This window comes from Desmodus rotundus, chromosome 3 (assembly GCF_022682495.2).
Source record: "Desmodus rotundus isolate HL8 chromosome 3, HLdesRot8A.1, whole genome shotgun sequence".
NCBI lineage: Eukaryota > Metazoa > Chordata > Mammalia > Chiroptera > Phyllostomidae > Desmodus > Desmodus rotundus.
In genome coordinates this window covers 25725007-25749395 of record NC_071389.1, presented here as the reverse complement: position 1 = coordinate 25749395, position 24389 = coordinate 25725007, and the positions used below count along the sequence as shown (strand labels likewise).

Sequence of the window (24389 nt, the reverse complement as noted above, 5' to 3'; positions counted from 1 at the left end):
GAGGGCGGACGGGTTCTGCGGCGTTGGCCCCGCCCCGCGCCCCCATTGGTCAGGGCCGGAGGGGGCGGGACCCGGAGGCTGAGCCCGGACCCAAGGCTGCCAAAGCTGGGGCGCGGGGCAGAGACCGCCCTGGTCCCGCTGAGCAGGAGCTCGTGGGTCCCCACCTTCCCGAGCGCCTGGACCGCGCGGGCCTCGGCAGCAGCCGGACTGGAGGGCGCAGTGGTGGCAGAGAAATTGGCCGACGGTGTGCTGTCCCTGAAGTAGTCTCTGCCCCAGGTGTTGGCGGCCACAGCCACCCAACCCAGAGCCGCGACAGGTGCCGCGCGCAGGTCTCTCCAGGGACGGCGCTGCAGCCGCGGTCAACTCCCGCCACATCCCACGGACCCCATCTCGGCCCGCCGCTCGCCGTCGGGCGTCCCCCGGCCCCGGGCCCGTGGCGAAGCGGATGAACGCCGAGTGAGCGCCGGCCAGTCCCGCCCGCCATGGCCGCGCGCCCCGGGCCGCTGTGGCTCCTTGGCCTGGCGCTGTGCGCCCTCAGCGGTGGCGGCCCCGGCCCGCGCCCCCCGGCCGGCTGCCCGCAGCGCCGCCTGGGTCCGCGCGAGCGCCGCGACCTGCAGCGCGAGATCCTGGCGGTGCTCGGGCTGCCCGGGCGACCCCGGCCCCGTGCGCCCCCTGCCGCCGCTCGGCTGCCCGCGTCCGCACCACTCTTCATGTTGGACCTCTACCACGCCATGGCCGGCGACGACGACGAGGACGGTGGCCCCCGAGAGCGGGGCCTGGGCCGCGCCGACCTGGTCATGAGCTTTGTCAACATGGGTGAGTGCGGGCCCCGGGGATGGGCGTCGATGACTCAATGACAGTGCGACCTCCGCGAGAATGCGCGTGAGGGGACGGCGAGCGAGTGTCCGGACGCCCCCAAAGTGGCTCCTTGGAGAGGAACACAGGCTGCAGGGGAGAGTGCACAACCTTGAACAGTGGGTGCCCCTTGCGGTGAGCCAGGAGTCACAGCGTGGTGCACAGGGCCCCACAGGGGAGTGGGAACTGCCCAGGTTATGGTGGCCAGGTCTCAGGGGTGTGTGGGTCAGTGAGCTGTGTGTGGGTCGGGCGGGGCAGACGCAGGAATGTGAGCCCCAGGGGCGTGTACAGTCACTCCGCCCCCAAACACACCCAAGACTAGGAATCATGTAACGTCAGGTGGACCTGGGCAGTGCCAGGAAGACAGTCTGGTCCTGCGGAGACAGATGAGTAAACAGAGGCTGTGATGCTGTCGCTGTGATAAGGGCAGCACTGCGGAGAGGGACAAAGTTCACTGTAGAAAACCGGGGCACATCACCAAAATGACCACAGCCTGAGAGGAAAACCCAGATGTCCTAAGTCCACAGCAGCCTCTTCCCTGGGGCAGGGCTCTGGAACCATAGGTGGGGGTGTGGCTGCCAGGGGGTCGGGGGGGGGGGGGAAGGAGTAGGCTCAGCTCAGTGGGTCAGTCTGTGGTCTTGTCACCCACGCCCAGCACCTGGGACAGGGCTTGACATGCAGTGAGTGTCCCAGTCTGTGGAATAGCCGGACGGGCAGCTTGGGCCCTCACTGTTCTCCCAGGCAAAGGCCAGCTTTTCCTCTCTGCTGCCAAATGTTGAAGCCATTTACCCTTAAGTTCTCAAACATGTTTTTTCCATTACCTAAACTCTCTTTAATCTACAGTCATGAATATTTGTCTCCTATTCACTCTGTCTCCTGTGTGTGGCAAGGGAAGGACAGGGGTGTGGGCTCAGGCAGACACCAGACTGGACCCAAGGGCTACAGCTCAGCTTGAGGTAGGGAGAGCCGGAGAGGATCCTTGCCGAGGCCACCAGCCTCCCTTTGCCTACAGAACCACTCTTGATTCCTCCAACAACCCAGTTAACAGCCAGGCTGTTCATCCGCATCTCCCAGATGAGGACAGTGAGGATGGGTGAGGCAATGTCACACCCAGGATAGCTCAGCCTCTGTGTGGCCGAGCCAGCACAGGCCCAGGTTGTGTGGCCCTACATCTGGTTCTCCAGGACATTTCTGCTGATGGGAGGGCAGGCTTTCAGGGTGCAGGGAACCTTCAGAGGGGTTTAGGCAAAGGAGCCCAGGCGCTGGAGCAGCAGCAGGTAGTGTGGGGTCTCAGCCATTTGCTTCCTACACGAGGGCAGGAAGAGGGAACAGCCAAGGAGGTCTCTGTCCCTCTCAACCCAGAGCTGGTGGTGGGCTGAGGTGGGGGAGTGAGCAGCAGGAGCAGCTCTTAACCTCTGCTGAGAGCCCGATGCCAGGCTGCCTTCCTGGTTCGAGGGCAGGGTGGGGACTAGGGACAGAGAGTATGTGGAACTGAGACTGGAGTTCTGTCCTTGGGACAAGCTGACCCAGGGCTTAGAACCAAGAAGAGCTGTGGATGGAGTCACCCGGAAAATGCCCCCAAGGGAGCCATCTGTTACAGTGAGTCACTGCCCAGCCCATGTCCTGCTTCCCCAGCATCCCCTGGGTCAAGGCGTGCACAGCCCTAGTGGGAGCGGCGGCTGTGAACCAAGCAGTGCCCTGAGCTCAGGGAGACCTGGTTCCCCTCCTGGCTCCACTGTGTGAGCTTAGGCAAGTCCCTCCCCGATCTGAACTTCAGGTCCCTCCTTGTAAGATGCAGCTCCGAGTGAGCAGTGCATTATCCTCGGAGCTGTTGTGTGATGGTTGATGCATGGGAGGAGCAGAAAGCCAGCCCCCTCCCTTAGGATGAACCTGGGCCTCATCACTGCAGACTCTGGTTCCTCCCAGCTGCTGCCCAGCCCTGGGATGGACGTGACAGGAATGTCCCCATACGTCTCATACACATGTGCAACCCAGAAAAGATTTAAAAAGCCAACCAGAGGTGTTTCCACCCATTTTTAGAATAAAAACTAGCAGTTGAAGTTCCATAGCTTTGTAAGTCCTCATTTCATCCAGCCTCATTTCATGGGCTCAGAGAGGCAGAATGGCCAGCCCGGGGCCACACAGCAAGTACATGACATCATCCAGGCAGTGGTTTCCAGCCCCAGCTTCTTCCCCCACCATCTCTGCATGTTTCATTAAGATCTAAGGCCCGTGGGATCAACAAGCCTGTCCTTGTTCAGTGGAAGCCCAGTTGTGGGCGGGCCCAGCCGGCTGTCAGAGGGCCTTCTTTATTCTGACGTACTAATTGCACTAGTAGAAATCTCAGGGAGAGTGGTTATAACTGGTAATTACCTAGGCTGATGTGAAGGATCACACACCTAGCAGGACTCTTTCCTCATTTGGAGGCCCAGGCCCCAGGCCCCTGAACCATCAGCGCCCACGCCCAGGCTCCCACACTTGCAGCCTCCTGAGCCACCTCCCTTATCGGCCTCATCTGGCTCCTGAGAAGCCAGGCCTGGTGCTGGCTAGGCCCCTGACCATCAACGGCAGCCTGTGGGACCCAGTGGCCAGGGGCCTCTCCTAGGTCACTGGACCATGGGTTAGGTCTCTGTGGCTAGACCTGGTGGCCCTGCCTGGCCTGTCAATCTCAGCCTTTTAGAACTTGTCTTCCTATGGCCAGAACACAGTAATAGGGGCAGATACTCATGTGGAGCCGATAGAGCCTGTCCTTAGTGTCTCCTGGGATCAGGGAGGGACAGCTCTGTGCTGGAGCAACCCCCAGGTTCTTGTCCTCCATACCCCAAGTCAGGCTCCTTCTCTTCTTTGGGCCTCTGTTTTCCCATCCAGTCTAAGACTCAGTGATGGGGTCAGGAAAACAAGGGGCCTCCCAGCTCTGACCCTGTGGCTGTGTTGGGCTGGCCCAGCACCCCTTGAGGGAGGAAAGGCAGGAAGGAGCAACTCTGCTTGTTCCTCCTGAATCTTCCACCTCATGTCGACGTGGTGACAGGTGCTCGAAATCCAGATTAAGAAACTGAGGCACGAACACCAGCGCAGGCAGAAACACAGCCAGGAATGAATGAACCATCTTCGCTATTGTCCTGAGCCTTCCCTGCACCAGGCTAGTTTATTCTGGGGTCTCAGGCGACTGGGGACAGAGCTGTTGACAGACTAAGGCTGTTGGATGTGGGAGAGGCAGGGCTCAGTGGGAATGAGGGATGTGGCCCAGGTCCTGCTCAGCCCTATGACCTTGAAGGGCTGACTCTTTACCTCCATGAGCCTCAGGGTCACTTTCTTTGGTTCTTCACTAGGGAATGCCTTCATTTTTCCCACCAATTCACTCAATAAATAGTTGTGTGGTACGGTACCCACTCTGTGGGGCTGCTCAGGGGTCATGTGAGATGACACTGAGGGATGACCCCATGCCCAGACCCCACGTCTGTTTCTTCATTTCCATCTCACACTTACTGTCACATCTTGGCTTTAAAGAGAAGAACGAGGCCCAGAGAAGTTAGGTAGTTTTCCCAAGGCCACACAGCAGGTGGTCTCTCCACATCCTCTGCTCTTTTCCTGCATAGGAGCTGCCTCTCCACCACCCTGAGGCCTGGGCCATCCTCGGTCCAGTAAGGGCTGCCGAATCGGACTGTACTGAATGCATGTTGTAAACTGAGAATCGTGTGTAAAAAATTTCTTCGTTTTGGGATTTACAGAACTAATGCATGCTCATTGTAGACAATTCACATCATATAGATTTATTATAGAATTTCATTGCAGAAAACTCAGATTATGTGTTTAGAAACATAATATGGAAGCCCCTAGTAATTCTTTCTCTGCCTCAGAGAAAATCATCATTTTAATCCTTTGGTATAGCTCCCCAACCAGTGCTGATATTTAATCGATACAGATACTAACATTTTATTTTATTTTTTTTACAAAGTAGGACGTAAATGCCTGCTGTTTTGCTACTTTGTTTTTTATTTAACAGTAAATCCTGTATCCATCTTAAAAAATTTACTATTAGAGTGACCACATGTCCGGTATTTCTCTTAAAAAAACTAATTAATTATTTCAGTTTTATTGACATATAAAATTGTAAGGTATTTAAAATATACATTGTGGTCATTGGATATGTGTATGCATTGTTAAAGAATTCTCCCCCCATCCAATTTATTAACACATCCATGGCATAGTAATCTTTTTTTTTGCGAGAACGTTTAAGTTCTACTCTCTTAGAAAATTTCAGTTACACAGTACAGTGCTATCAGCCAGGGTCGCCATGTTTTACATTAAATCCCCAGACCTTATTTATCTATAGTTGAAAGTTTGTACCATTTTACCAGCCTCTTTGTATTTCCCCATCCCCAGCCCTGGCAATCACTTTTCTGCTCTGCTTTATGAGCTTGACTTTAAAAAAAAAAGATTCCGCATATAAATGATACCATGCAGTATTTATCTTTGGCTTATTTCACTTAGCATCATGCCTTCAAAGTTAATCCATGTTGTCAAAAATGGCAGAATGTTCTTCTTTCTCATGGCTGAGTAATATCCATTAAAATATATCTTATTTATCCATTTATTCATGGATAGACATTTAGGTTGTTTCTGTATCTTGGATTTTGTGAATACCGCTGCAATGAGCACGGAGCGAGGATACATCTTCAATATTCTGTTTTCCTCTCCTTTGGACATACACCCAGAAGTGGGACTGCTGGATCATATGTTCTATGTCTAAGTTTTCGAGGAGCCTCCATAAGGATTTCCACAGTGGCAGCACCTGTTTACACCCCCACCAACAGTACGCAGGGTTTCCTTCTCTCCATGCCCTCGCTCACACCTGTTGCCTTGTCTTTTGGATGGTTTCTCACTGTGGTCCTGACTTGCCTTGGTGATTAGCGGTGTGGAGCAGCACCCTTCCATCTGCCTGTTGGCTGTTTGTATGTCTTGTTTGTGAAAAATGTCTATTTTGTTCTCCTGCCCATTTTTAAATCAGATTGTTTGTTGTTGTTTGCTACTGAATTGTATGAGTTCTTTCTAGGTTTGGGGTATGAACCCCTTATCAGCTATGTGGCTTGCAAATATTTTCTCCCATTCCTTAGGTAGCCTTTTCATTTTGTTGATGGTTTCCAAAGGTATTTCTCTTCCGAAGAATTGAAAGTGGGTCCCTATCTGGCCACCAGGATGGTGTGCCCTGTAAATCCCTAATGACTAACTCCTCCTCCCCATCCTTCCTCTACTCAGTGTTTTTCAGCCTCCTGGGGTAAATGACTACTTTCACCCCCAGTAGGTAGAGGAGGAAGTTGAGTCTCAAAGAGTATAAGTGACTGACCCAATTCCTGGGTCCCCAGACCCACAGTGAAAACTGGATCACGGCATCGGGGGAGCCGGCCCTGGGGCTCAGAGATCAGAGTGGTCAATCGCTCTGGACGAGGACACACTGCGTTTTTAATCGCGGGTCTGCCACTCGAGAGCTGTGAGATGGTGAAGAGTTTACTTAAAATCTCTGCATCTCAGTTTCCCCACCTTCACAATTGAGACAATACCTGTGTCACAGTACAGTGGTTAAGTGGGTAAGGCATTAAAAACCGTAGCAACTGCCTGGCACTGCTCGAAATGGCAGCCAGTCTGACGAGGGCTGCGCTGTTTGTTGACACCCCTTCTCCAACTAGGGAAGAGCGCTGCTCTGGGATCAGGCTGCTCTGGGATCCGGCTGCTCTGGGATCCGGCTGCTCTGGGATCAGGCTGCTCTGGGATCCGGCTGCTCTGGGATCAGGCTGCTCTGGGATCAGGCTGCCTGGGAAGGCGCAGAAATGGCGTGTGTAATGCGCCCATTATGGTGCCTAACACAGGTCAGTTCTTAAGTATGGGAGCTGGCACATTATTTCCCACCTCTCTTCCTTCAACTGGAACACTCTGCTCCATTTCTGGTTGTCAAAATTCGTCCACTCTCAAATATGGCTTCTAGAAAAGCGTCTCTGACACCCCCCCCCACCGCCCCGCCCCTCCCGCCAAGGCCTCCTGCGTGGTTAGAGCCTTCATGCTCCGTCTGTGTGATAGGCTTCTCGTCGCTTTCTGTCTGTAGATTCCGGGGTGTGTTTGCTGCCTTTGTCCTCCTCCCCAGGAAACCACGAACCACCTGGGAACAGGGACCAAATGTGACTCTTCACACTCCTCCCCCTGCCGTGCACCCTGGTCTCTGTGAGTCGGGTGCTCAGGGCCTTTGGGCAAAGTTGAAGAAAAGAGGAATTCAGTGGAAGGCAGGGCCAGGACCTTGTGAAGGAGTCTGGCCTGGCTGGTGGGGCCAGGCCTCTCTGTCATTTTGGAAGGTGACAATGGGTGCAGCATGTCCCTGGTTCCTCCCCTGGGACCCCGAGTCCCTGCAGGGTCCTGCCTGGAGGAAGGTGGCTTCAGCAGGCATTCTCAGGGCACCTGCTGACAGACGAACCTTGAAGACAGGTGACCCCCATCCCAGTATTGCCACCCAGAGGAACTCTAGGGCCACTCGTTTTACATCGGCTCCAAGCCTGAAAGTCCACCTGAAGGACCTCTAATCGGCCCTGCGACCCCTGGCAAGTCTCTGCCCCTGCTGGGCCTCAGTTTCCCCTTCTAGGCAGGGTCGCCTGAAGGCCTTTCCAGCTCTGACCAAAGAATGCGCCCACCCCCTGCCTCCTGAAGGGGGCTCCTCCAGGGGGGAGACCCCGAGTGGAGGCCCACCCCTCACAGCCCACCGCCTCACGGGAACACACTCCCCACGGGAGAGAGGGATGTGTCAGCGAGGCCACATCTTTCTGGAAAACGCCCACGGTTCAGTTCTCTCCTGGGTTTTTACGGGAGGAATCGCATCCTCCTTGCTCACATCTCCTTGGATCTATTTTTGGCTTTGGTGGGCTTGATGTGGTGGAGTGTGCGGGTGTTCCCTTTTAATTTGGGGTCTGAAGCCGTCTGAGGCCAGGACCGGTAATTATGAGTGCAGAGCCATTTATGGAGAGAGCTCTGAAAACAGTCGGTAATGAGGACTGACTAAAAATACCTCGGCAACGAAACCTTGGGCCTGCTCTCGGGCAGCGCTGAGATTTCTGGAGGGAGGAAACCATTCAGGGTGCAGAATCCACAGGTGATCGATTCTGCGGCTCCCCCGTGGGCCTGCACAGGCCGTGGGGACCCGGGTCTTGTTTTAGATCTGAAGTGGGCCCCTCGGCCTCTGTTACCAGCAGGATCAGCCAGACGGGCCCAGCCGTTTGCCTGTGGGGCCCTAGGGGAGGCTGCCCTCCACCTCAGGGCCGGCAAGGCCCACAGGAAAGTGAGAAACATGAGTGGCCTCTGATGGAGGCACACACAGTGATGTGGAAGCCACTCCCAGACCCACGGCGAGGGCTGGACACAGCTGAGCCACTGTCCTGGGGACCAGCAGCCCTTGGGAAGAAGGGGACGGAGCCTCCTGCTTCCACTTCACACTGTTGGGTCCCTGCCCTCAAACTGCTTTCCAGCCATGGGGGCAGATGAAGCAGGGTCAGGGCCCCGGGGTGGGGAAAGGGGGGGCCCCCGGCAGGCTGATCTGTGTGGGGTCAGAGAAGGACGAGGGACTTTCACAGCTGGACTGAGAGGAAAGCGTCCTTCAGACATGGGATGGGGACCACCGAGGGGAGAGTGGCTTCAAGGAGGGACTCAGGGGAGGGTGTTGGCAGCCAGAAGGCCCAGGACGAGTGGAGGGGCTGGGCCAGCTCAGGGGGGTCCTGGAATGCAGAGCCCAGCTTAGGCCCCTCCTGGGGTGCCGCAGGGCTGGGGAACGGTTTGAGGGCAGGAAGGACAGATGGACAGGTCAGAAGATTCTATTCTCTTAACAGTCACTCTGGGCTGGAGGAAGAGGGGTTCTTCTGCAGTCTTACTTTTTGGACAGAAACAAGGTAGATTCAGGTCATCTGGGTGACTCTAAATTTTGTCCAGGGCACAAAAATAGCCAAAGGCTTTGCTGGTGTCGGGCTGGTGGACACAGGGTGTGGCCTCTGGAGGTGCAGCCTGTGAGTGGCGGGTGCAGGGCCTCAGAGGCTGCCTCCTGCCCACAGGGGCCCTGCCCGCACATGTGGGACGCGGAGGCTGTTTAATCAGGCTGGGGGAGAAGGCCCCGAGTCCCGTTAGTGCATGGTGATTCATGATTGTTGATTGTTCCGGAAGCCACATTAAGGCCATTCAGGAACTAAATTCGTTTGCTGCTTTCCCAGACAGAAGCTGGTTCAGTGTTTGAACATTTTTGGCAGAGTTTATAACTTTGTGGAAAATAAACATTTAGAGGTCCCTACTGAGCAGGCGTAGCCTTGTCTCTTCCCCGTGCCCAACAGTAGCTTCGTGCACACAGCTTCTCGGGCTCTGCCATTGTGTCCTTGGGGTGGCTGTGTCAAAGGGTGAATTCCTATGCAGTTTTGCTAGGGTGCTGCAGGGAGGTATCGCCAGGTCCTACCAGCCACGTGTGTGAACACGTTCGCTCTCACCTGTTTCTCAAAGCAATGCCATCCTGACCGCCCTGCGGGAAGGAGTCCCCAGCCCTTTCCTTTACTCTGGATCCCATAACTCTCTATATCTCACGGCAGCTATGACACCCCCCATCTTGCTTTTTTTTGTTTATCTTCTGCTGCCCCCTTTACATTGTAAACTCCACGAGTGTAGACACCTGACTTCCCTATCCTCTTTGCGGCTGTATTTCCAGTGTCCAGAACAGACTCTTACATACAGTAAGAACTTAGTAAATTTGACGAATTGAGCTTGATAAATGAATGCATAAATAAATCAGCAAATGAGTACAGTTATTTAGAAAAACATCATTCCGAGTCTCCCCTTCCCCCCACCCCACAGCATTGGGTTTTCTGACAGTGTCGCGTCTTGGCCCCAAGTCCGGAGATTGCAAGTCAGGCTTATCCTCAACTCCCATCGAATGGCCGCCCCGCCCAGTCCAAGGCCTGTTCACGAGCCCTTTCGCAGCCTGTGAGGAAAGCTGGGCAATGTCTTTATTCCCAGGTCACAGAGGAGGAGACTGAGCCAATGGGGGAAGCACGGGCCTTCAGGGCCAGGCGTGCAGTGACCATGCTGCCGAAGCTGCCTCGCTGGCGTACGCAGGCTGGATGCGCACCGTTAACGCGGAGGAAATGGAGGGGCCAGAAAATGCTTTCCCAGAACACCACTTTCGGGAACTCTCTCCCCTAACTCGAAGCAACAGCCACTGAAAAAGCTGCAAACCCACAGGTGTCCTCTTCCCGCCCACCCCACTGGCTGTCAGATGAATGAGTTGCTCTCTTTCCTCAGTTCCACATTTCAGGCAATTTCACCAATTTTAGAAAAATCATTTTTCTGAAAGTTTCCCACTTTCCAGAGCTTACCTGGAATAGCCAGGATGGGCGGTTTCCTGTGCTGGAGCTACTGGGTGGTTTATCAGAACACGCAGAACGGAGGTTTGGAACTAGAGTCAGTTCAGGTGAACAAGGCGCCCTTGACCCAGCAGAGGAGGGAGGCCACACGGTTTGGTGGCAGTGTCTGGCAGTGGCAGGTCTGTGGGTTGTTCCTTCAGTCCCCTGGTCCAACGTGAAAATCAGCGTCAGAGATTCCTGCAGAGATTCCCAGTGACCCACCTGTCAGCTCCCGCTGCGCTCGGGGACAGGGACGGATACACCTAATGCTGCTTTGAAGGGGTCTGGTGAAGGAGTGACATTCCTTTGCTCTCTGTGCCATACCCTGTGACAGGCAACAGCCTGGACCCATTCATGCAGGTGTGGTCTGTGTGGTCCCTGAATCCACAGGAATTGTCACCAAAGTTGTGTGTGTGCATGTGCGTGTGCGTGTGTCTGTCTGTCCAGAACCCTGCCCTCTGTGCTCGCTGCCTGTGCGGGAGGACCGGACGCTACCCTGCGTGTCTGAGACAGCCTGGCTCCCATGGGCATTTGCTGCGTGTCCAGCGCCCTAACGATGGACATTTTATTTCCTCCTGTCCCGTTTGGGGATGGAACACTCATCTCCTCCTGCCCAAACATGTGTGTCCGCTGGCCCCACGCAGCACAGCTGTGTGCCCCATCCATCACCGGACCAGGCTCCCACCGCGAGGACAGGAAGTGCTCCCCACATCCACCTCCGCCACCCGCCTGGTGACTTGTGGTCACTGAGCCCAGGAACCAGAGAGAGAATTTTTTAAAAGACTCACAGACATATAATTAAAATCTCAGTGTTGGGTTTTGGGGAAGGTGCTGGGCAGCTCCTGCCCCTGCTTTCCGGAAACACAGATTTTTAGTGTTTGAAAGTGACAGAAGGCTAAAGTGAGACGGCCCTAAATATACTGTCCTGGGCGTTTCCGGCAGCTGGGGATATGTGGGATTTATTCCACACCCGAGGCCTCTTGCCCAAAGTGTTGGACCAGCCCTCACAATGGGGCCACCTTGGGTCCCCCTCCAGCCTGTGCCTCACCCCCACCTCCACGCATAGCTTCCACTCCAAGCCAGCCACCTGCTACCCTGCTGCCAGAACCCTGGCCCCAGAGGCCAGAGGCTTAGCCCATGCTCCTAGGCTGGAACTCCAGCCCTCCGCAGTCAGGCCACAGCCAGACTCACACCCTGTACCCAACCCTGCTGATGTGTGGGTGGCCTTGGACCATTCATCCTGTGCATTCGATGTCCCCTCTGCCTAGAATGCCCTCCCTGCCACCTCTCCACCAGCCAAGACTCCATCCATCTTCCAAGTCCAGTTCAGATGTCACCTCTTCCAGGAAGCCTTCCTGATCACACCACACCATGGGACTTCCCCAGCACTTGACAGGGCCTCTCCAGCAGCTGTCACTCCTGCCTTGCTTCTCCTTGTTCCTTTCCACCTCCCTCTGGCCCTCTCTCATCTTTGTTCCAAAAGTACCTGCCATCCTTTGGCCCTTTGCTCTGTTTTATGGCTGTTTTCCTGCCTGTGCTATCAGTCCCTCAGCTCTAGGCCTTTGCTTATGCTGGTCCCTTCCTCTACAGCATCTTTTTCCCATGACCTCCTGGCAAGTTCACTGTCACCCCTCAAGGCCCAGTGTCAGCTGTGAGCGCTCACTGTCCCTCACATCCCATCCACACACATTGGTAGCCTCTTAAATGCGCTCCGTGCCCACCACGTGACCGATTCTGCCTTGGGGCTGAAGTCCAGCACTCCAGAGGAGGGAACTGTCCTCTCTGCCTCATCTGTGGGTCCCAGAGCCAGCGGGGACTGAGCAGGGCCCTGCTGGGTTTGGGGATCAGGGGCCAGAAAGCTGCCCTTGTTGGCCCCGACGGTGTGGCACGTGCTGTGCTGGGCACCTTACTACGGGGCTCGTGGGGCCTGTCAGCACAACGGAGTCAAGCCCGTTCCCCAAGGAGGAAATGCCTCCCCCCAGGCTCCCACCAGGCCCTGCCACTCGGGAGCCCGAGCCCAAACCCAGGGGTGAACACCAGCCTGCTGTGTCTTGCAGTGGAGCTCGACCGCGCCCTGGGCCACCAGGAACCCCACTGGAAGGAGTTCCGCTTTGACCTGACCCAGATCCCGGCGGGGGAGACGGTCACAGCTGCTGAGTTCCGGATTTACAAGCTGCCCAGCACCCACCCGCTCAACAGGACCCTGCACGTCAGCATGTTCGAGGTGGTCAGGGAGCGAGCCAACAGGTGCCTGCCCCGCCCAGCGTCCCAGTCAGGCCTCTGTCGGTGTGTCTGGCCCAGCCTTGTGGGGAACATTTCCCAGAGGACAGAGTGGGGCTTCCTGGGAGCACACCCCTCTGATGAAGGATGCTTGTCCCAAGGCCCTGGCGCCCTGGCTTCAAGCCATCTCCCTGCTGTCCTGGCTGTGGGACCTTGGACGCGTCGCTGAGCTCCCGAGTCTCAGTTTCCCCGCTGTCTACAGGGGCAGTGGCACTTTTCTATGGTAGATGCAGTGAGATAAGGCAGAAGGTGCCCAGCTCAGAGCCAGGAGGGTCGACGCCCCACGAGGGTCCCCCAGGTGGGCACTGGAAACACGGAGGCAGCTGTGCCGGCTTCGGTTAATTGTTCTTTCGTATCCACAGGGAGTCTGACTTGTTCTTTTTGGATCTTCAGACGCTCCGAGCTGAGGACGAAGGCTGGCTGGTGTTGGATGTGACAGCAGCCAGTGACCGCTGGTTGTTGAACCGTAACAAGGACCTGGGACTCCGCCTCTATATGGAAACAGAGGACGGTAAGACGCCAGGGTCAGGCAGTGCACCTTCCCCTGGGGGCTCCGATCAGAGAGGCCTGGGTTGAACCCCAGCTCTGCAGCTTGCCGGCTGTCACCTTGGCAGGTTACTTTCCCTTTCAAGCCTTGTTTCCTCGTCTGTGGGAAACAACACTCACTCATTCACCAGGTATTTGGGGGCAGAGCCTCCTCTGTCCTGGGCAGTGGGGACAGAGAGCCCGAAGGTGGGTCCCAGATTGGCGTGTGTGACCATAGCAAGGGACTGCCATGGCTGGAGCAGAGCGGGTCAGGGAGAGGTTGGGCGGAGAGGAGACTGAGAGAGGCAGGCAGGGGCGTTCTGAGTTGGGGTAAACCCAGGTGAGGGGCTGGAGTTTTCAGGGAGCTTTGTGAATTTACTAGCAGCGGATGATGCAGGATCTGATTCAGCTTTTCACAGAAGGTCCCGCCAGGAGGTGTGGCTTCACTCCCACCCCTTCAGTGTGGGCTGCCCTTAGTGACCCGCTTCCCAGAGGACAGAGTGTGGGGGAGGGAAGGGAACTTGACAGTGGACAAGCTGGCCAGCACCACCGCAGCCAGGTGACCCAGGCCCCCAGGAGTAAGTCATGTGGCTCCTGTGCACCCTAGATATGAGCGGGTGAGATCCCCAAACCCGTAACCCCAGTGTAACTGTGAAAAAACATCAGACAGACCTACGTTGGAGGACAGCCTGCAGAATGCTGGACAAGTACTTCTCAGAACTGTCACCAAACACAAGGAAAGCCTGAGAAATTGTCACAGCCCAGAGGTGCCTGAGGATGGGGACCTGGGAGAGAAAAAGGACACTGGGGAAAGCGAACGAAATTGGAATAAGCGGTGCTGTTTAGAAAATAAGAAGACATTGATGGTGGTCCATTCGTTGTGACAAGTGTAACACAGTAACTGAAGTGTTAGCATTTCCCAGGGAGCACTGGGTCTGGGTGTATGGCAAGTCCCTATACCGACTCTGCAACTTTTCTGTAGTCTCAGCCAGTGTAAAGTAAGAACTTTATGTGTCGTATGCATAAAACAAACACCCCCTGACCTCAGTGGGCCGAGCAAACGGTGGGGGACAAGAGTGATGTGAAGCCAGAGCGGCCCCGGGAGCCACAGTGTCCAGGTGAGGGCTGTGGGGGGCTGGGAGCAGCAGAAACGGAGAAAAGAGGGCAGAGGAATCGGGGGTAAAGTGGACGGCCGGTGGATTTGTTTTTAATTACAGCCTACAGTCAGTACATTTCGTGTTAGTTTCAGGTGTGCAGTGTAGCGCTTAGACAGTGGTGTCCTTCACCCAGGGCTCCCCGGACATTTCCAGCCCCCACCTGACACTACGTGTGGTCATGACGGTGTTACTGACTATATTCCCATGCGGTTCTTTACCCCTGTGCCGCTTCTGTAACTGCCAATTTGTGCTTCTCAGTCCCTTCACCTTTCCACCCAGCTCCCCACCCCCTCCCCTCTGACAACCTTCAGTCTGTTCTCTGTGTGCCAGTGGATTTAAATATATATGTAGACATACTATATATATTTAAATAAATATGTATATATTATATGTTTTATATATTTTATGTGTTATATATAAATTATATATATATTCCATATACATTTTATACACTTTATATATATTACACACATGTTAAATATAATTTAAATGTATATTATATATTTAAATACATGATTTAACTATACATTTATTTATATTGTATACATTCATATGTTTATAAAATATGTTGAGATATATAATTTTATATTATATATTTTTATATATTATATATAGTATGTATTTGAAATATATAATTTAAATATGTGTGTGTGTGTGTGTGTGTGTGTGTGTGTGTATATATATACTTTTTTTCCCTTGCCTGTTGGGGAAAAGTAGAGGAGGCGCAGGTCTGAGGTAGGGAGTGAAGACTTCCATCCGGACCGACACCACTGATAGCCCTGGCAGAGGTCCATAACCACGTATTTCCGGGACAGGTGCATGCTGTAGACACAGGTGTGGGAACCACAGGCGGAAAAGTGGGTTTAGAATCCTGAGATTGGAGCAGGCCACCTGGGGAAGGAGCTCAGCAATGGAGCCCCACAGGAACCTCTGAGTCTTCCTCTGAGTGGTGCCCCTGGGGAAGCCCAGCTAGGGTGGGCTTTTTGGGTGCGTTACCCGCCCTCCCCCACCGTCAGAGTGGACAGTCCCGGGCCAGGTCTACTCTCCCATCTCGCTGTCTGCTATTCTTGTGCCTGGAGGCTGAATGCCTGGCTTGCTCCTCAAGTGGGAAACGTGTCTGGGCAGTGTGGGGGCGCCAGCGGGCTGGCGCATCACCGCCCGGGTGCCCTTCCTGCTCTGTGACGCGCGGCCCTGGTCGCAAAACGCCGCTGCCCGTCCCTGGCAGGGCCAGTCCTGCGCAGGCCCTAGAGCCGCACCAGAGGATGGCGGCCCTGCAGCTCCTGGGGGTTTCACTCAGGCACTCTGTCCCCGCCTGCCGCTCAGGCAATTTCTGCCGCTTCGTGACCAGCGCTCGTGCCCGCGCCAAGTTCTACACAGACCCCGTGGAGGCTGTGAAGGACATCTCCGATGGAGCGAAGATCATGGTCGGCGGCTTTGGAGTCTGTGGGATTCCTGAGAACCTGATAGGGGCGCTGCTCAAGACCCGCGTGAGGGACTTGACCGTGGTCAGCAGCAACGTGGGCATGGACACCTTCGGGCTGGGCCTTTTACTGGGGACCAAGCAGATCACCCGCATCATCTGCTCCTACGTGGGCGAGAACGTGCTCTGTGAGCAGCAGTTCTTGTCTGGAGAGCTGGAGCTGGAGATGACGCCCCAGGGCACCCTGGCAGAGCGCATCCGCGCAGGCGGGGCCGGGGTGCCCGCTTTCTACACGCCCACGGCCTATGGAACCCTGGTCCAGGAAGGAGGCGCCCCCATCAGGTACGACCATGACGGCCACATCGCCATCATGAGTCAGCCCAGAGAGGTGAGGGAGTTTCACGGGCAACACTACCTCTTGGAGCACGCCATCACGGCGGATTATGCGTTGGTGAAAGGGTGGAAGGCCGACCGTGCGGGAAACGTCATCTTCAGGAGGAGCGCCAGGAATTTCAACGTGCCCATGTGCAAGGCCGCGGAAACCTCCGTGGTGGAGGTGGAAGAAATTGTGGATGTGGGGTCGTTTGCCCCGGAAGACATTCATGTTCCTCACATCTATGTAGATCGCGTGATACAGGGGGAGAAGTATAAGAAAGTAATTGAGCACTTAACGACCCGGCAAGACGAAGGTGGAAAAGCTGGATCTTCGGATGACATAAGAACACGAATCATCAAACGGGCAGCTCTTGAATTTGAGGATGGCATGTATGCCAACCTGGGCATAGGAATCCCCCTTCTGGCCAGCAACTACATCAGCCCCAATTTAACTGTTCACCTTCACAGTGAAAATGGAATCCTGGGCTTGGGTCCGTTCCCATTGAAAGAGGACGAGGCGGATGCAGATCTCATCAATGCCGGCAAGCAAACAGTCACCGTGCTGCCCGGGGGCTGCTTTTTCTCCAGCGACGACTCGTTTGCCATGATCCGAGGGGGACACCTCCACCTGACCATGCTGGGAGCCATGCAGGTTTCCAGGTACGGTGACCTGGCCAACTGGATGATCCCCGGGAAGAAGGTGAAGGGGATGGGGGGTGCGATGGATTTGGTGTCCAGTGTCAAGACCAGAGTAGTGGTCACCATGGAACACTGCAACAAGGCCAACCAACCGAAAATCTTGGAGAAATGCACCATGCCACTGACTGGGAAGCGGTGCGTGGACCGAATCATCACGGAAAAGGCCGTGTTTGACGTGCACAAGAAGAAAGGCCTGACGCTGGTTGAGCTCTGGAAAGGCCTGACTGTGGAGGACATCAGAAAGAGCACGGGGAGCACCTTCACTGTCTCGCCCGATGTCAGGCCCATGCGGCAGGTGACACCCTAGCCGGGAAGGAGGCCTTGCTCTCAGAGGCTGTGGTTTTCGGTTTAACTCAGGATGTCACCGAAGGAAGTCAGGAATCACCTTTCTCCATTTCATAAGCAGTCCCACCAGGTTTCTCCCGGCATCTCAGGCTAGAAAGACTCTTCTCTCAAGAGGGAGATGACTTCAAATAAAACAAAAGGAGAACAGAGGCGTTTCTCTTGTGTGTTCTGTGAGTGCCCAGAAAGCTCCGCTACAGGCGACGAGGACACGGGCTGCCCTCTTCCCTGTGATGTTTATGTCAAATCTGTGCAGCCTGAGATGGCCCCAGAGGAAGGGTTTCTCCCTCGTGAACAAATGAATGAAAAGTGTAGGGAAGATGACGAGGGAGGGAGCAGCTCCACCCAGGGTGGCGCTGGGGCCCCGCTTCACTAGCCCCATGAAAAACATACGGACGTGGAAGTCCGTCTGTGGTCCGAAGACTTGCTGTCTGAATGAGAGATTCTTTCCTTTGCCATCTTTTTTTATTTCTAGTTTCTCTCAACTTTATTTTTTTAATGCTTTATTTATTTATTTTTAGAGAGAGGAGAGGGAGGAAGAAAGAGAGGGAGATGACCTAGAATCAGACCGACCTTCTGGGTCGCAGGCCGGCGCTCAGTCCACTGAGCCCCAACAGCCAGGGCCTCTTTTGACCCTTCTGGGTTTTCTTTCATGGCCTTTCATTTTGTGGCTAAAGTCTGCTTCCCCGGAGCCTCACCTTCTCCAGCCCCACTTGTCTCCTCCTCGTTGCTAAATAGGTGTCTCTGGAAGGAAGGCAGGACCTGCTGAGAGGGACAGTGACTGGGTAATGGGGGGTACTGAAGGGGGAGGGATGGTAGGCCTGACAAGCCACCAGGAAGTCTCCTCCATAAATCGTCCACCTGCGTGTTGCCAAAGGCTGTGGAGTGTTTTGGGAAGAATTCTAGAAACCTAAGCAATGGACTGAGATGGGTTTGCTTGTCTTAACTCATGGTGTTCCTGCGTCAGCCTGAACAGACACCTAGATCCTTCCTCTCTGCTGTGGATCCCAATCCGGATGCTCGTTAATGCTATTTTGTATCCAAGAGCAGCTGTGAGGTATTTTATCCTGAATCCTTAGTGTCAAAGACAAGAAAGAAAAAAGTGAGTTTATATGTGTGTGTTTGGGGGGTGGAGGGCTGTTAAACCTGACATGGAGCTCGCATTTCCTAAGCGTAGCTCTAGGGGGCGCACGACCACCATGAGCCCCTTAGGTAAGAGCAGAAAATTCCAGCTGGACAAGGAAGGCTTTTCAGGGAGGCCTCACTGGGACCTCAGCCCCAAGGAAGGGATGGATCCTGGGATGGAGAGGTGGGAGACAGTGCTCACTGTGGGGACAGTTTGAGGATGTGGGGGGAGTGGACAGGGACCATGACCAGATAAGGATGGGTGGCAGGGAATGTCACCGAGTGGACAGGGGCACCTGTGGGGGCTTCTGGGCAGAGGTGCCCCAGGTGTCAGGAGAACTTCCCACCAGCAGCGTGGAGCAGGCAGAGGCCCCAGGGCAGGCCAATTGCAGGGCTGCTAAGCACTAGAAAGAAGGAAAAGGACTGAGTTTCCCGTCCTGAGGCAATGAAGTCACACCTGCGGCACAAAAATAGACCAGGTTAACAGCTGGGATTCCCGTCAGGTGTCAGCCATGCACCCTGAGTGCCCTGCAACGTGGCAGCAGGGTCACACCCATGACGGGCAGCAGCTGCAGGGAAGGGGCTGGTGCCACCCAGAGCCTAGGGGAGAGATGGCAGCCATCTGGGCCTGGCATATTTGGGGAGGGGTATGAATGAGGGCTCGACACCTGCCCTGGGACAGGAGAGGGCTAGTGAGCTGCCAAGACACCTGGGCCGTGATGGGGCAGCCTCTGACATGGGGTGAAGGTGGAAGTTTCATGGGGCCCACCTGGCTCAGAGGAGCAGCCTGTGCATATGGGTCTCGGGGGAAGCCCTGTGTGTCCCACACCTCCAGGCAGGGCCTCACATACCCAATGCCTGCCAGCACCCTCACATGGTGAGGTCTAGAGTCAGGGGCCTGGGACTCTGGAGTCCCCTAAGCTCCCACCACTGCCTTTCTGGAAAGGGACCTGCCAGAGCTGGTGTGTTTGTGTACAGCTAGCACCACCCTCCCACCACCATGACAGTCAGGAGAAGGTGGGGAGCCCTGCTCAAGATGGGGTGGGCAGAGAGCAGAGCTCTTTGGGAGGGAGCCCTGGGCTCTGGGAAGAGGGCCCAGGGGTCCTTTCCCAGGCCTCCCAGAGTGGGCCTTCTGAAAGACCAGGGGTCTGTCCCCTGCCCCGCCCCGGCCAGGCCTCTGCACAGCGTGCTGGCGAAAGGGCAGGGCAGTCCTGGCTGGGCTGCAGCTTGCTTCGGACCTTGCACAGGTGCTGCTCTCACGGGCCTAGTCTCTGCTTCTGTGAGGTGGGAACTGGGGGTCAGCTTCGTCAGGATCCTCGGTGAGGCCCCCCTGGGCCCCCGCAGGCCTGCCTTGGTGGCCTGCTGCCTCCCTGGCACTGCCCAATTGCTCCACTCTGTTGTTCTCTCCACACCCAGGAGACCCCAGCAAAACTCTTGAACGGACATTTGCACAAAGAAAAGCAAACAGTGAACACAGCCTCAGGGCACCAGTCAGTCCCCAGGCCCCTCAGTGGACAGGGCTGTCCAGGCAACAGGGACCGGGCAGCGGCACACACAGGCCCAGAGGGCTACCTGGGCCCGAGGCTGTCCCCATGTGTCAGCCAGGCCGTGGAGCTCCACTCCAGTGCCGTGGTGATGGCGGTCACCTGGACGCTCCTGTCTGCACTGTTGCCTCCCCGTCGTGGCCTCATTGGCCTTTCCCAGGCCTTTCATGCCTCTCTGGCGGCCTGTGTCTTCATGGTTCCACTGCTTCCTCATGACTGCGACTTGCCACGACCCAAACTCTCCCAAATGGCTTCTGTCCAGGCCCCTTCCAGCAACAGCTCCTGCAGCCGCAACCCCCGTCTTAGCAGGTCCCGTCCTGAGTGGAGCCTCTGATGTGCCCGGCGCGTGGCTTTGTGGCAGGCGAAGGCATAGGTCAGAGGCTGGTCTCAGGACTAATTAGCTGTTCGATGCACTAAGGCCCATGGGCACAGTCTAAAGCCCAGCTATTTAAGAGCCGACCTTTGAGCAGGATTGTGGGCGGGGCAGGCTACGTCCCTGACCTGTAGTGTATGATGCAGGATCACATCAGACCTGCTGATGGAACAAATATATGTACACATGCATGTGTATGCACGCACACTGTGTACACACACAGTGTATGCAAATGCGTGTGTGTTATGTACAGACACACATGCATGTGTGTGTGTGTCAGTGAGGCAGCGCTGAGGAAATGCACACGGAAGTTCAACAGTTGGCCCTGTGTTTCAGGAAACAGAAAAATGAGTTAGTAATCACGCCCCTGTTGTCAAAATCCCACAGGAAAAGAAAATTAAGAGGTTCTATCTCATTCTCTTCTTTATAGGAAAGCCAGAAAGTATCCTAAAAGTATGACGATAAACTCATCTCCGAGTAAATGATGGTGTATGAGTTTTTCTCAGAAGCCTTTTTATAGTTGTTACTATATTGCTTTGACAAGGAAAACACCAGGTGCTCATTTGGGAAGACAAAGAGGCCCAGGAAGACGGTTTCCATGGCGGAGCTGACACTTGCAGGCTAATGAGTGTTCTTCACGGTGGCCTCAGTCTTTAAGCGGCTGTGGGTGAAATCCCGTTTTTATAGACCTCACTCTTCCTGGGGCTGAGGTGCCAATCAGGTCTCTGCCCGCAGCCCTCTCTTTCTTTCTTTTTTAAACCACTGCCCGGGTCTCGTGGATAAGAACTTGGGCTCTGGAATTAGACTGATGTCGGTTAAAGCCCGGCTCTGGGACTTTGGTCCAGTCCTTGCCCCTCTGAGCCTAGAGTCGGTCTGTGGCATCAGGGAAGAGTGAGCGCCCCGCTCTTGGGCGCTGCTCAGCAGGGCAAGCACGGGCCCAGCCCTGGCCCTGGCAGCTGCTCCAATTGGCTGGGTGTCATCCATCCCACATTAACACCCCCAGAAATGGGGGGGGGGCCAGGAGTCCTCAGACCGAGGTGGGTCCCTGGCCGTGGGGTCTGGGAGACCACGGAGTGACTGTGAAGGTTCCCAGTGACGCATGAGGTCCAGCATTACTGTACAGACGAGTGAGACCCTCAGTGCGAAATGACACTGAAAGCTGTAAATGCCCTACAAACGGCCGTGTATGCGACTGTCCCCCTTGCTGACCCTGTGGTTCAGGAGGCCCTCCTCCCTCCCTCTCCTTCAGACCTGCCTGCTGGGGGCCTGGGGCTGGACTGGGGGCTCCCGTCTTCAGGTGAGGAAGCCAAGGCCCTCAGCTTTCGTGCTCTGGGCCCGCCCAGGCCCTGGCAGAGGTCCCGGCTGTGTCCCCGTGCAGAGCCACCGCCCTCAAGTGACCGCTCTCTTTCCTCTCTCTGTCTCAGGGCGCAGCGTGGATCCTGGCCTGGCCGGTCTGCTGGGGCGACGGGCGCCGCGCTCCAAACAGCCTTTCATGGTCACTTTTTTCAGGGAGAGCCCCAACCCCACCCGAGTCCCTCGGGCAGTGAGGTCCCTGAGGAGGAGGCTGCCGAAAAAAACCAACGAGCTGCCGCAGCCCCACAAGCTCCCGGGGATCTTTGGTGAGGCCTGGCAGCTGGGGTCTGAGGCCCGCAGGCTTCTGGCCTGGGGCCAGTGGTGATGACAGAGTCTTCTGGCCCTCAGAAGGGCTCAGGCCAATGGTCACCCCTCCAGCCGCCTTTCCTGACACCCTCCTTTGCCCCAAACCCCTGTGGGCCAGCCATTGCACTGTGTCTCAGGCCCCCTGCTACAGAGAAGTCCCTTCTCTGCCCTCCCCCTGCTCACCAGACCTCCCCAGAAGCCCCCCGTCAGCATCAGGGGTCCTCCCTCTGGGCAGCACCGCCCTGTGGCCCTCGGCTCTTTCCCAGGCAACTTGCAGGACACACAGTTGTTGAAGCAAAGGTCTCCCTACCAGGCCAAGACCCTCCAGGCTGGGGACGGGCCTGCCCTGCCCATGTGCCTTCCTTTCCTTCATGGGAGTCGGCCCTTTGGCTGGCTCACGTTGAGCCACTGACCTGTGGGATGGGTGTGGCAGGACAGGTGGGGTGAGGGTAAGATGTGTCTCAGGAGGAACACAGGAGGCGCCCCAGCCTGATGGCACAAAGGCACCTGGGGCTGTTTCGGGAGCATCAGGAGGCCCACAGGCTGACGTTAGGGGGCTGGGCTGTGTGTGCGGTGACTCTGGAGCCATCTGGAGCCGCAGAGGCTCTGGAGTTGGGTCATGGCACCAGCAGTGCTGCAGGGATGGGCCCTATGAGATCAAAGGGTTTGGCTTCCCGTCATGTATTTATCCCACAAGTGTGCCCACCAGGGCATTCCCGCCCTGGGAGCCCCCGTGGTAGCTGCACAGAGCAGGACCCCAGAAAAGACCTTGAACCCGCTGTCCCCTGCAGATGATGTCCACGGCTCCCACGGCCGGCAGGTGTGCCGTCGGCACGAGCTCTATGTCAGCTTCCAGGACCTCGGCTGGCTGGTAATTGCTAGTTTTCTCTCACTTTTTTTTTTTTAAGGCTTTTTAGAAAAAAGATTTTATTTATTTATTTTCAGGGGGGAAGGGAAGGAGAAAGAGAGGGAGAGAAACATCAATGTGTTGTTGTCTCACATGTGCCCCCTACTGGGGACCTGGCCCACAACTGAGACCTGTGCCCTGACTGGAACCTAAGAGGCGACACTTTGGTTCGCAGGCCGGTGCTCAGTCACTGAGCCCACCAGCCGGGGCTCCCCTCGCTTTCTCAAATGGCAATCCCCGCCTCAGCTCTGTACGTGGCTCCAGGAGGAGGTGGAATTGTAGGGGATTTTATTTTCTCATGTATTATTTTCTGTTTTCCAAGTTTTCGAAAAGGCAAATGTGTTGCTCTTATTGTGAAAAAGTGCTTTTCAGTAAAATTATGAAAATGGAGATCATCTGAATCCTGAGCCATAAAACGTCAGAGTTTCAACAGGGAAACCAAAGCCCGGCGGCAGTGCCTCCGCCTTTGCTGCGATGGCAGCTGCAGGACACACGGCCGTGGGGGACAGGCTGGGAGGGCGGTGCTGAGTGCTGAGAGCAGGTGACAGGGACAGAGCTTGTTTCCAGTCCTGTCTGCCGAGGGTCCTGGGGTGGATGTCAGGTTTCTGGGGGGCCTGCCCCAGGAGGGGCTCAAGGGTGGGTTGACAGGTCCCCGAGACTGAGGGAGGGGCAACCCTGAATCTTCCTGTGACAGGTGCTGAGTAGAGGGGTTGGGAGGGGCCACATGGTGGGACTCACCTTCTTCCTTCTGCCCACCCAGGATTGGGTCATCGCCCCCCAAGGCTACTCAGCCTATTACTGTGAGGGGGAGTGCTCCTTCCCGCTGGACTCCTGCATGAACGCCACCAACCACGCCATCGTGCAGTCCCTGGTCAGTACCCAACCTGTCCTGCCTGGACCCCAGGGGAGGGGGCCCTGCAGAGAGGGGCGCAGACAGCAGGGGGTGAATGAGCCCCTGCTGGGGTCTCAGGGAGGTTTCTCCACATGGCACCTCGGCTGCGCGCAGGTGCAGTTGAGTTCCCACACCTGTGCAGGTGCTGGTCTCTGTGGGGCCTCGCTGTGTCTGTAGACTCACTGCTGGCGTGCTCACCTGTGCACCCACGTGCAGGCACGTGTGGTGGGACCCAGACTCCCCCAGGTGGCCTGCTTGTGGTCCCATGCACACCCCCCAAACAGACGGGCATCCCACCTGGGCACCCGTGTGCCCTGAACACGCATGCCCGGCACACCGGCGTGTTCGACCTCCCGGGACATGTGCATATGGGGCAGGCGTGTGTGTCCACCCACCCTCTTCAGGGTGAGTGTGGAGAGTCACCCGTGAGCCCTTGTGCACAGGGCTCCTCTGGGCTCGGGCTCCCCCTTCCGGTCACTCCCCAGGGCCCTTTCTCCTGGTCCTCCCCACTCCTGTTCCCACAGATGGTGTGGCCTTTGATGTGCTGACATCTGGGGTAACTTTACTGCTGAACATTAATTTCTATGAGGATGATCGCTGCCGCTTATTGCTCAGTGTTTTACATGGTGTGTGTGTGTGTATGTGTGTGTGTGTGTGTTGAGACTTCTTTCTAGAATGTTCACCTAGACTCCTAGTTCCTGGTACGCCCAAGCCTTATGTTTACATAGTAAGAGGTAGGCAAGGTGGTGCTTTAGGGCGAGAGGAAACGGGTGTAAGGAAAGCTGCTTTGACCCCGTACAGACTCTTTTCTCAACGTCAGATGGGA

At 55.9% G+C, this 24389-nt stretch overlaps 2 protein-coding genes across 2 annotated transcripts in view; both read left to right on the top strand.

The window, feature by feature from the left end:
- The first annotated feature begins 109 nt into the window (after positions 1–109).
- Positions 110–24389, top strand: part of BMP8B (bone morphogenetic protein 8b) — a 30143-nt gene continuing 5863 nt past the window's right edge. The window contains exons 1-6 of the mRNA XM_053920601.1: positions 110–816; positions 12323–12512; positions 12908–13056; positions 21530–21724; positions 22556–22635; positions 23432–23542. Coding sequence (XP_053776576.1) covers positions 483–816; positions 12323–12512; positions 12908–13056; positions 21530–21724; positions 22556–22635; positions 23432–23542 — 1059 coding nt within the window. The 5' untranslated portion in view covers positions 110–482. The remainder of the gene's footprint in view (positions 817–12322; positions 12513–12907; positions 13057–21529; positions 21725–22555; positions 22636–23431; positions 23543–24389) is intronic.
- On the top strand, positions 15520–17125 carry OXCT2 (3-oxoacid CoA-transferase 2). The gene has a single exon (XM_053920622.2). It carries the CDS (start codon positions 15649–15651, stop codon positions 17026–17028), a length of 1380 nt encoding a protein of 459 aa, XP_053776597.2. The 5' UTR covers positions 15520–15648; the 3' UTR covers positions 17029–17125.